We start from the raw sequence: 12,608 nt of genomic DNA on the forward strand, positions 1-12,608 counted from the left end.
TTAAATATTACACATAATAGTCTTGCTGCAGTAATCGTTGGCACAAGAAAACGAAAATCAAGTTTTTCATAGCAGATCTGTAAATCTGGAATTAACCTTTTCCCAACTTTCTTGTCCCAGAGACTCTACAGTTCCTCCCTCTCAAATCTGCCTGTTGCCACTGCAAATTGTTGAAGGAAACTACTTTAACATAAGCTAAAAGGAATAGTTTCCATTTCTTCTGCTATTGCATCAGGACCCATCAGCATAGGAAGTTGTGAAAGCCAGAAGGATAAATGTGTTCAGAAGAGATTGCATACTTTTGTGGACAACAGGTTCATTCATGACTGTTCAACCTAATGCAACTTCTGGCTCGGGAAGTCTGTACATCACTGATTGCCAGAAGTTGAGAGGGTAGCTGGAGGAAATGATTATGGTGTGCTTGATGTGTTGCTCACAGTCTTGCAGCATCTAGCTCTGACCCTTAGCAGAAATGGAGAAAGAGAGGGACTCTGAGTCCATTTTGTTATGGCTGTTCTGTGCCCATATGACAAGACACACAAGTTTTCAAACAATACTGATAGGGAAGTTATTTTATGTATTCAAGTAGGCATTAGGTTGGTTTCAAATCCTTAATATGGGTGTGGTTATCACCCATATCACATTGCTAAGATAATGAAAGGAATGCTTCAATAGGAAAATGGCACAAAGGGATCGGAGAACAATGATCAGGAAATGCTCTAGTTCAACATCATTAATCCATTAATCCATGTGCTTCTTCAGCCAGTCAATGTATTTGGATACCCTTGTGTAAACCCCATAGCTGCCTTTAACAGCACAGCCCTTTCCCCAACTGACAATCCCAGTCAGAAACCAAGTGTTCTTGTACTTTGTAGCATGAGGTCCACCACTGTCTCCCTTGCAGGAGTCTTTAACACCGGTCAGATCTCCCGCACAGAACATATTCTCAGTAATATTTAAATCGGTCTCCTTTTCACATTCTTGTGTCTTTACACGTGGCAAGTCAACCCTCATCAGAACTGAGGAGGTGGCACCTCCATCGAGTAGGCGACCCCATCCACTCACTGTGGAGAACTTGATGGAGGATAGTTCGTACACTGCAAACCGTTTTTCAGGCAAACATATTGGCACCACGAAGTCTGTGAGATTCACTGGTGTTTCCAAGTTCAGGAGGGCAATATCATTATTGACTTGTCCATATATGTATCCTTCATGAATGATTATCTTGGCAACTCCACTTTCTTGCTCAGTTTTCTCATCATAATTTATTTTGTGTTCACCTGGAAAAGTAATTAATAATGGGTCATGTCAGGCAGCTCCCTGATTCCTTGGAAGTTAGAGGAGATAGGGAGTTTCTGACGCTTCTTAAGGACAAATCCATTATACTACCAAAGCCTGCACTCTTGCCTTTCACAGTATCACAGTATAACCAAGGTTGGAAGAGACCCCAAGGATCATCAAGTCCAACCTGTTCCAACAGACCTCACAACTAGACCATGGCACCAAGTGCCACGTCCAATCTGCCCTTGAACACCTCCAGGGACGGTGATTCCACCACCTCCCTGGGCAGCACATTCCAATGACGAATGACTCGCTCAGTGAAGAACTTTTTCCTCACCTCGAGTCTAAACCTCCCCTGGCACAGCTTGATACTGTGTCCCCTTGTTCTGGTGCTGGTTGCCTGGGAGAAGAGACCAACCCCTTCCTGTCTACAACCACCTTTCAGGTAGTTGTAGAGGGCAATGAGGTCACCCCTGATCCTTCTCTTCTCCAGGCTAAACAATCCCAGCTCCCTCAGCCTCTCCTCATAGGGCTTGTGCTCAAGGCCTCTCCCCAGCCTTGTTGCCCTTCTCTGGACACATTCAAGTGTCTCAATGTCCTTCTTAAACTGAGGGGCCCAGAACTGGACACAGTACTCAAGGTGTGGCCTAACCAATGCAGAGTACAGGGGCACAATGACCTCCCTGCTCCTGCTGGCCACACTATTCCTAATACAGGCCAGGATGCCATTGGCCCTCTTGGCCACCTGGGCACACTGCTGGCTCATGTTTAGGCGGGTGTCAATCAGCACCCCCAGGTCCCTCTCTGTTTGGCAGCTCTCCAGCCACTCTGACCCCAGCCTGTAGCTCTGCATGGGGTTGCCGTGGCCAAAGTGCAGCACCTGGCACTTGGCCTTGTTAAATGCCATCCCATTGGACTCTGCCCATCTGTCCAGTCAGTCGAGGTCCCTCTGCAGAGCCTTTCCACCCTCTAACTGACTAACATCTGCTCCCAACTTGGTGTCATCTGCAAACTTGCTGATGACTGACTCACCCCCCTCATCCATATCATCAATGAAGATGTTAAAGAGGATGGGACCCAGCACTGATCCCTGGGGGACACCACTGGTGACTGGCCGCCAGCTGGATGTGGCACCATTCACCACCACTCTAGTTTATCAGGATGAGAAGCTGCCACCACAGCTCAATAACATAAGGAGGGGATGATACATACCCAGTCTCACCCGCAGCTGTTTAGGATGAGCATACTCCAAACAGTGAGCTGCAGTGACCACCCATTCTGGGGAAAGAAGGGTACCACCACAATTTTCTTTCTGATTCTGTAGTATAAGGGCCTGCCAACATAAAGCAAATTTTTGTCTTAATATCAAATGTGCTTGACTTGAATCTCAGCAGAGTTTGGTTTCACATTCCTTTTTCCTGTCACTTTAAGCAGCTCTCTTGGACAATACTGTGCTGACTACATGGAGAATTTAGGAGGTGGAGTTTTCCCATTGATATTTTCTCCATCTTACGGTATGGACCCTGCCTATTATGGCCAAGAGTGTATCACTGCAAACTGCAATTAAAATTCTTGCTGTCAGTGAGGTTAATGGACTAAGATGCCAGGAGATAGAGGAGATTGTATTACTACTCCACGCCTATGAAAGCCAGCGCTCCAGAACAAGGCTAAGATGCATGACTAAACCAGGTGGATCTGCTGGCTGTGGATGAAGAGGGGATTTGGGTACCCAATTGTGGATTTTTAACACAGTAGATTTAAAACAATGAATTTAACATAGTGGGTTCATAAGGAAAGAAAGAGCAAACCAAAAAACAATGAAAGATTTCTGAAGACTTACCTGCCATGGACATTCACCTGGAGGACAGATTAAACCACCTACTATTCTCCCTTGTGCAGTTGCGGGTTTTTTGGCCAGCACTGGTATTTGTCCACATGGGTATTTCACTGGGGAGAGGGGAAAAAAAAGAAAAGAAAAAAAGACAAAGTGTGATTTTTATTGCAATGAGATCATAGAAAAATGCAGCTCAGAAGCTAAGCTGTCTGTTTGGAAACAGCCAGAAGTGCTTTCACAAATCAAGTGCAGACCCACACATTATCACTGACAAATACTCACCTACTACAGGAGGTTACAAACCAAACCTGCTTAAGATACATGTTAACACAATGAGGCAGGCTGCAGCAGAAGTGACTTTGTCAAGCTTTGTAGTCTGCATATTTTTCGTGACTCTGCTGATTTTAAGTCAGTTGTACCAAGTGGACACCATCCACAGCATGGTGAGACACAGGGCTTAAGCTTAAGTATGGGACATGAAGCTTGGTATCCTTTGTTTGAGTGGACCCAAAGATCTCCTCAGAGCAGACACTATGCCTTCTGGTATGCCATGTGGCAGACTCTGGCTAGTTTGTTTGGGTCCAGAACATCTTTGATTCTTCCAGACCACACATCTTAGTCAAAGGTCTGTTTTTAGCCTGAACAAGCATGTGAAGTTTGGCAATAAAAGAAATAAATCTTTAGGACTGAACCTGTGACTAAGCTGCAGTTCACAAGAAACCTTGGTGTTTTCAGTAGACCTTTCACCCAACAGAGTTCTTTCAAGAAGAGGGTCTACCTTTGGTATTTTTCATGTGCCATGTGGGTGTTCTGTAACTGTCCTTTCCATCCAGCTGTCACTCTGTAGTAACACTGTGAGGAGTGATTGCTTTCCATCACACTGGAAGCCAGGGCACTGTAGTCTATGCTGAGCTGAATCTGACATCTCTCTGGATGTGTAATAGTCTGGACATGCTGATCACTTCAGCTGACACAAAGACAGCATAAAGCTATCACAGGTACACAGGCAAGATATAGGAAACAGGACTAGCTCTTTGGTGGCAGGTGGTGAGAAAACAGAATAGGCATAGCACAAACACAGCCCCTCTCACTCTGTCTGTGGGGCAATACAGGTTTGGGTGTTTGAAAGAACCTTTGTAAGAGGTGATGAAAGGACAGCAAAGGGACAGGCAGTTACATGGTTTTGTCTCCTTGCAAGATGTGGTCAGCACTACAGCTATTTTTGGTCCCCAAGAAGCAAGCAGGAACAAACACATCTTCCTTGAAGGGGAGGACATGCTGATAAGCCTGTGGGGAATATTGAATTCTTTGTTCTCAGCTTTTAACAAAAGAAGCTTGCCCATCACGTGATGCTGGGGACTCTGTTAATAAGGGATAAAAACATTAGTAGACTTTTTTGTTTTCCTAATGAAACTGCTGTTGTTGAGAGCTTGGTTGTCATTATCAGTTCTCTGCATGAATGCTCCATTGAGGTGTGTGTAGGGGGCCATTACCCCTCAGAATTACTTCACATGCTCCCTGCAGCTCTGTTGTGTTCATATCCCCAGGAGTCTCTTTTTCCCCTCTAATAAAGTAATTCAAGTAGGCATCTGCAACAGGGACAGATGCCAGCTTGTGTATCAGAAAAATAATAAACTTGTGCTACCTGAGTCCTGGTTGAAATGTACCTTGTCAGATGACTGAGAAATAGCTAGCCATAGTGTCTAGAGGAACACCAAAAATGTATTACTCCTACCAAACAGGAAAACAACCAACCAACACCACCCACCCCCCCCCCAGATTTCTTTGGTTTTAATAGGCATCTTTCTCTCTCAACTCTTCAACTGAAATAAATACTGTAATAAAATCTATAGTCACAATTTCAGATTGGAGATCCAACAGTAAACCAACATTGCCCAAAAAGCCATTTTCCCACCATGGGTGTAAGCTAAACCAAAAGATATCTTCTGATGCCCAGAGCCATTCCACTTACCAGAGACCTCTCAGTCAGACCCCGAATCCCTGACCACCTGGCCATGAGCTTGTCTCTGCTGCTCATTCTTCCCTACTAGACCAGTGACAAGAGCACTCTACAAGCAGGAGACAGGGCTTCAGCTCCCTCCTCAATCACAGCAAATAGGATGTTTATACTTAAATTTCCCATGTCTCAGAGTACTAGACCTCTGGGACCAGGAAGGAAAGATCCAATAGGGTCCCAGTTCAGTGTGCACACTTTGCCAGCTGCTTTTCTGGATGTGTTTGGCTTCCACCAGAAACTGAAACATACTGCTTGGAATTCTGCCCTTTAAAGAGAGGTGAGGAACTGATGGTTGAAGTACCTTGCACCTCCTGATGTTTTTATGTTGAATTTTTTTTCTTCCAGAGCTGGCTCAGACATAAGATTGGGCTAGTCTTACCTTGGGGAATGCAGGACACGCCATCACTCGCTAAAGCGTAATCGTCTGCACAGAAGCACACTCGCTTTTCAGACTGCTTGTCAGCACAGTACTGTTCGCAGCCACCATTGTCATAAATGCACTTCAGTGTGTCAGCCACGGCTAAAGTCAGAGAAAGAGCATTTTAGGTTTCCAAGTGTGGGTTTTGATGCTTAATGTGAGTCAACTGCAACTTGAAATGTTGACAGGGAAGCAAGGCAGCAAAGCAGATTTCTGTGCTTTATGTACAGCACTGCAACAAAGTACCTTCCTTTCGGAAAAAAGCTAGGTAGGTCTGGATCTCCAGGGGTTAGGGAAGAAAAGACTGTGCTTAAGAAACATACACCTAAAAGTATTTATGGATGGCTCAGCTATCTAAAGGGCAGAGATGTAATTCTGTGGTAACCATTGTAATATATGACAGGAAAATTATAGCTGTTTTGTATTTAACCATTTGGCAGAAGGATATTCCGGGATGACCTTTGAGGCTGCCTGGTTAGACTCAGTTGCCTTGTTTGGTCTCAGCACATTCTGTGGGTATAAGTGTAACACTCAATGTGCAGTGCCCACTGAAATCAATGGAAGATGTTCATTAGCTTTAGTAACTACTGAATCTGGCTCCTCAGGCTTTGTACAATGCATATGCAGCATGGTTCCCATTCAGACTGCCCTGAGCTTCTAAGTCAAAGTAGCTTCAGCACTTTGAATCACAGAATCATTTTGGTTGGAAAAAAGCTTTAAGATTGTTGAGTCATCTAACTCTACCAAGTCTGGTGCTAAACCATGTCCCTTAGCACCACATTCATTCATCATACACTTCCAAGAAAGGTCATTCAGCCACCTCCCTGGAGAACCTATTCCAGTGTTTGATAACCCATTCGGTGAAGAAGTTCCTTCTAGTCTAAACCTCCCCAAGTGCAACTTAAGGCCATTTCAGAAGAGACCCACACCTACCTCACTACAGCTTCCTCTCAGGTAGTTGTGGAGAGTGGCAGGATCTTCCTTCAGCCTCCTTTTCTCCAGACTAAACAACTCCAATTCCCTCAGCCACTTCTGATGAGACCTTTTCTTCAGCCCCTTCACCATCTTTGTTGTCCTTCTCTGGACCCACTCCAGGACTGCTCTTGTACTAAGCAGCTCCAAACTGAACACTACTCAAGGTGTGATCTCACCAGTGCTGAGTACAAGGGCACAATCACTTCCCTGATTCTGCATGTTATGCTATTCCTGATACAGGCCAGGATACCATTGGCCTCCTTGGCCACCTGAGCATTCTGCTGGCTCATGGTCAGCTGGCTGTTGATCAACACTCCCAGGTCTTTCTCTAATAAGCAGCCTTCCAGCCACTCTTCCCAAGCCTGTGGCATTGCATGGGGTTGTTGTGATTAAAGTGCAGGACCTGGCACTTGGCCTTGTTGAACCTTATACCACTGGCCTCAGCCTATCCATCCAGCTTGTCCAGGTCTCTCTGCAGAGCCTTCCCACCCTCCAGCAGCTCAACACTCCCTCACAGTTTAGTGTTATCTGCAAACATACTGAGAGTGCACTCAATTTCCTCATCCAGATCATTGATAAAGATGTTGAAGAGAACTGGCCTCAATACTGAGCTCTGGGGAACATCACTTGTGACAGGTAGCCAATTGGATTAAACTCCATTCACTACCACTCTTTGGGCCCAGACAGACAGCAGTTTTTAACAAAGCCTCCACCCATCCAAGCCATGAGCAGACAGTTTCTCCAGGAGGATGCTGTGGGAAACTGTCAAAGGCTTCACTAAAGTCCAGGTAAACAACATCCACATCCTTTTCCTCATCCACTAAGATGAGGAATGAGCTTCCTATGTTTGTCAAGCAAGACCTGCCTTTCATGAACTCATGCTGACTGGGCTTGATCATCTAGTTGCCCTGCATGTGCTGCATAATGGCACTCAGGATGATCTACCTGCTCCATGACCTTTCCTGGCACTGAGGTCAGACTGACAGTCTATAGTTCTGCATCCTCCTTTTGACACTTCTTGTAAGTGGGGGTCATATTTGCCAATCTCTGGCTATCCAGGGCTGCTGGGAGTGATGGAAAATGGCTTGGTGAGCGCTTATACCAGCTCCTGCAGTACCCTCAGGTGCATACCATTGGGCCCTACAGACTTGTGTTAAGTCTAAGTGGTGCAGAATGTCACTAACCTTCTCCTTTTGGATTATAGGGGCTTCATTCTGCTCCCATTCCCTATCTTCCAGCTCATAGGGCTGGGTATCTGGTGAACAGCTGGTACTGCTTCTAGAGACAGGCAAAGAAGGTATTGAGTATCTCAGCCTTTTCCTCACCCTTGGTCACTATGGTGCCCCTTGTATCCAATAAATTATAGAGATCTTGGACAGGAAAAGAAAAAAAAATCCACCTTTTCTCTCAGTCAGTGCATAAAAAGCAATTATTTTTTTACAAGGTCACCATAGGGTGATGATTATCTTGCTGCCTTGCAGTGCCTGACTGCCAGCTGGTTAGGTCCATCACACGATATCGCGGGCAGTGCGAGCAGTAGCTGTCAGGGCTGGGATGATACAGAGTGATGATTGCTGCTGTTTATATCAACACCTTGCATTTGAATTAATAATGGCATTTTTATTTTGTTGAGCTAAACCAGAGCTGACCTTTTTCGCAGCTTTTGCCCTCATACTCAGCAGGACAGCGGCAAACGTAATCCTGAAACTGGTCGTCGCAGCTCCCACCATTCTGACAGGGGTTGGAGTCACACTGGTTAGGGTCTGTAAAAACATTCAGTGTCAGCCTGGCTCACATGCAGAGCTGTAGCACTGGGAGTGTTTTTTGCAGCTGTTAGAACATCCCAGATGACCATACCAGAATAGATGTGCCAGAACTCTTTCTGGAAGAAAAAGATGTGAGATTTAATTAAAGAAAAATTAACGCAGGTTAAGGCCTACAGTTCCTGTAGCACAGGAGAGGTTAAAGCCACAGTGATGGCCCTTTTCCTTTGTAATTTATCACAGTCAATACCCATAAACTATTCTAAATTATTTTCATATGCTAATACAGAAGGGCACTGTGTAGCACACAAAAATATGTTACCCATCAATAACCTCCATATTGTTCAAGAAGAATTGACTGAAACAGGCATTGCACAAGACAATAATTTAAGGTATTGTTGGGCCAGGAATTACTGGGAGGGTGGGGAGATTGCTTAGAAAGCATCCAATTTCCCACCATCCCCTCAACCAGTATGCCCTCCCACAAGTCACTGCTGCTGCATGTTCCCCTATAAGAGAGATACAAATAGCAAGAGACAACATGCCTTTTAGCTTTGCTTTCATGTGTCAAAGCACATTCTTGAGTAAGAGGACTCCATCTGACAGTGACCACTCACCCAGCCCCATGTTACTTACTGTCCTTTCATCATCATGGTAAATCTCTCTTGCTTCCTCAAAGGAACACATTTCTTCCATGCATTCTCGCTCTAGTGACCCCTGCTTTATCTCTTCGAAGAAGCTGTTGGCTCGTCTTTGCCTTTGCAAAACGCTGCTTGCCTCTTCCTGCTTTAGAAAGACTGAAAAACAGTGGCATGATCTGTTTGTCATACAGCTGTGCTCTCCAGGCAGACAGGACAGGGAGGATGATTGCCCCTTTTCTGCTTCACAAGGGTTTTCTGAGACACTTTAGCAAAGAAATGGGCAAATGGGAAAGCCTTCTTTCTCTGGCTTGCCTCCCAGGTGAAGTGGCATCACATGAATTTGTGACAGAGCCCAGAGCTGAAGACAAGATGTTGCATTACACCAGAGCTGTATGTCAGTGACTCCTAAGGTACATCAGATAGTAGGTCTCAAGATGCACAGCACAGTTCCTTTTAGTTCTATGAGCTGTAAAGACTGTTTCACTTAAGCAAGCACTTATGTGCTGACACCTGTTTTCTCTGTACTTTCTACAGTAAATCACTTGGTGACAGGTCAGCCCTTCACCCACAGTCACACATTGTCTCACACCCCTTTACTCTTTGGACCTGTTAAAGGGACTTACTTCACCACTAGGAGACCACAACTTTAAAACTATTATTTGCATATCTTTAGTTTTATTCTGTAAAAAGTAAATGTTAAGGTACATAAACTGGAAAATGCTGTTTGCATTTCCTAATAGAGCTTGTGGATGGCTTCCAGCTATGGCCAGCACCATAGATCACAGCCACAGGGATCTTAGCCCTGTGCATCAGTGCCATGCTTTGGAATGACCTTGGGTATCCAGGTTCAATAGCAGATATCAGCAGAGCTCACGTCCTAGAGCTACACTAAGTTGCAGCTGACAGAACTGTGCATTGAAAGAGCCAACACTATTGTCACCACACTGACCTGCTCCACAGCTTCAAGATACAAGCACATCACATAACTATGCCCTCCTGGTATAAGCCAGCTTAAGGAACAGGAAGTCCAAGAACTGTGGTGTACTTCTACTCCATGTACTACACACAACAACTCTTGAAATAGTTCATTTTGCATTTGTTTTCTACTCCATGTCAGGAAGGAATTTGAAGCTTCATGAAAACTTACCTGTAAGCACTTTTAACTATTTAACCTGGGATTGTGACTGGGTTTGGGGATTGAGGCTGATGAATATCACCTGCTTTTCCCTCAGGAAATTCTCCATTCTATGACCCCTGAGAGAGCAGAAGTTACCTCCTACTTGCTGGAAGGGCCCTGATGTGGTTGCTGGAGTTTATGTCCTCACCAACATGCACACAAATACTGAGGAGTTATTTCAATCTGATGAAATGTCTCTAAATCGCTAATCAGAAAGTTTGCTGAATTACAAAGCAAAATAGTGATAATTTCCCCTGTATTTCAACACTCCCTGAAATGCTTCTTTGCCTCAATTTTTAATAGCAAGATAGGTTGTCATCTGGACAAACTGGCCTTCTGAGCTGGCAGATGGAGACAGGGAGCAGTATAGTTCTTCTGTAATCCAGGAGGAAGTAGTTAGAGACCTGCTTAGACACTTGGATCACCACAAATCCATGGGACCCATCCTAGGGTACTGAGAGCACTGGCAGGTGAGCTGGCCAAGCCACTCTCCACCATTTTTCAACAGTCCTGGCTCACTGGAGAGGTAGGTCCCAGATGACTGGAAGCTGGCCAATGTGATGCCTATCCACAAGAAGGGCCGGTTGGATGAGCCAGGGAATTACAGAGCTGTCAGCCTGACCTCAGTGCCAGGCAAGATTATGGAACAGGTCATCTTGAGTGCAATCACACAGCACCTACAGGATGGCCAAGGGATCAGGCCCAGCCAGCATGGATTTAGGAAGGGTAGGACCTGCCTGACCTTCTATGAGCTCCTATAATCTCCTTCTATGCTCAGGTGACCCACCTGGTGGATGTGGGGAAGGCTGTGGATGTAGTCTACCTGGACTTCAGCAAGGCCTTTGGCACCATCCCCCACAGCAAACTCCTGGCCAAGCTGTCAGCCCGTGGCTTGGACAGGAGCACTCTGTGCTGGGTTAGGAACTGGCTGGAGGACAGAGTGTCTATGCTCATAAAATACTGTGTGGTGTACACTGAATTTATCCCAGTGTGTTTTGTAAGTGTTGGCTCACTGTAGGAGTGTCAGCTGGGCCTTCCTGCTGTGATTTGAGTTAGTCTGTATGTGTTTGATATGTTTTTAAAAGGCTTTTAATTAACCTTACACTGCAGGTATGTGACACATGTATTAGTGCACAGTCACAGACTCTGACAGAAGAGCATGTGTGGATGTGTGTCTGGGGACACCCTCACTCTCACTTTCAGTGTTTTCTAATTATTTACATGGGAATGCTTTCATCTTTGCTATCTTTTCCCAGCTTTGTTCACTGGAGTGCAGAAGACCCAGCCAACAGTTAACTGGGAATCTGAAAGCACCATTTTATTAATCTGGGAGCTGATTTTCAGACACATACTGGGGCCAATGAGGAGCTACCATCTCGTTGCCTTCTGCTGCTGCTGACTTCTCATCAGCTGAATGACAGGCTATTGATACTTTGTTTTGAAAAATACCTCAGTTCAAAATGAAACAAGAGTAAATGCAAGTTCCTTTTTTCATGTAGTGGGCAGACAGCTGATGGTTTGCCTGCTGTCTGTGCAGGGAGATAATGGATTCATTTAGCAGTCTAGAGGCGCTTCTCCTTAGTCGGCACAAAAGCATGTGGATGCCATCACTGAAAGCAAACAAGGTCCTTGGAATAACTCACAGGCACAACCAGAGGCAGGACTAACATGCAACAGTGCTCAGAACATGCAGCAGTACTCCAAACTTGCAATGAAAATTACGTCTGAGTAACAGGAAAGCAGCCCATTGCCAGTAAGCACAGGTACAGCCACATCCTACAACATACCTGCATCCAGAGAAAGAGGAATCAGCAGCAGAAAGCGGAGAAGCAAAGCCAGACGCTGCCTGGAAACCATGATGAACCCTGTGAGCCAGTGTCCCGGTAGTGTATTGACATTTCAACAAGGACTGTTTGGCCAAAGAGCTCAGCTTCAAATGCTCAGAGCCAGAGGAGGGGCTGGCAAGTCGTGGAAAGAGAAAAGGATCTATGACAGCCCAGTGAGCTGAGCAGAAGGGCACATGCAGATCCTGCAGTGTGCTCTTTTTACACAAGTGGGGAGCTTGGCTTTGAAGCACGCTCTCCTGACCTGTGCAAAGGCTATGCTGATTAGACAGGCTGCTACCCTGGGCTTTCATTTTCCATCTAATGTGCCTTTTTCCTGAGAAACACAAACACCAGGACCCTGTTTCTGTATGACTGCCACTGACATCTGTTTCCCCATTTCTCTGTCACCAACTGAAACTCCCTACTTGTGGCTGAATTTACGTGGAGACACTGTTTAACCAGCAAGAGATGCCTTACAATGGTTCTCTCCATCTTTACTGCAAGACCCATGTGGCACGCTCAAGTTGTACCAGTTGGAAGAGGAGCTGAGCTGATCCATGCTATATTTATTTCCTTAGTAATGACAGGGGTTTGAAGGGCTAATCTCCAGACAATGTTTTAGCTGGAAGATAAGCAGTCCTCTGATTTAATGGAAATCAATTAATGGCATCAGACT

General features: G+C 45.3%; 1 protein-coding gene across 1 annotated transcript; it reads right to left on the reverse strand.

Moving 5' to 3' along the window:
* Positions 1-741: 741 nt before the first annotated feature.
* On the reverse strand, positions 742-12,023 carry F7 (coagulation factor VII). The gene is made up of 8 exons (XM_009898717.2): positions 11,894-12,023; positions 8,925-9,085; positions 8,383-8,407; positions 8,175-8,288; positions 5,512-5,652; positions 3,122-3,228; positions 2,494-2,614; positions 742-1,280 (listed from the first exon to the last, which is right to left on the reverse strand). The coding sequence occupies exons 1-8, from the start codon at positions 11,961-11,963 to the stop codon at positions 742-744; spliced, it is 1,278 nt and encodes a 425-aa protein (XP_009897019.1). The 5' UTR covers positions 11,964-12,023.
* Positions 12,024-12,608: the final 585 nt, after the last annotated feature.

This window comes from Dryobates pubescens, chromosome 7 (assembly GCF_014839835.1).
Source record: "Dryobates pubescens isolate bDryPub1 chromosome 7, bDryPub1.pri, whole genome shotgun sequence".
In the NCBI taxonomy this organism is placed as follows: Eukaryota; Metazoa; Chordata; class Aves; order Piciformes; family Picidae; genus Dryobates; species Dryobates pubescens.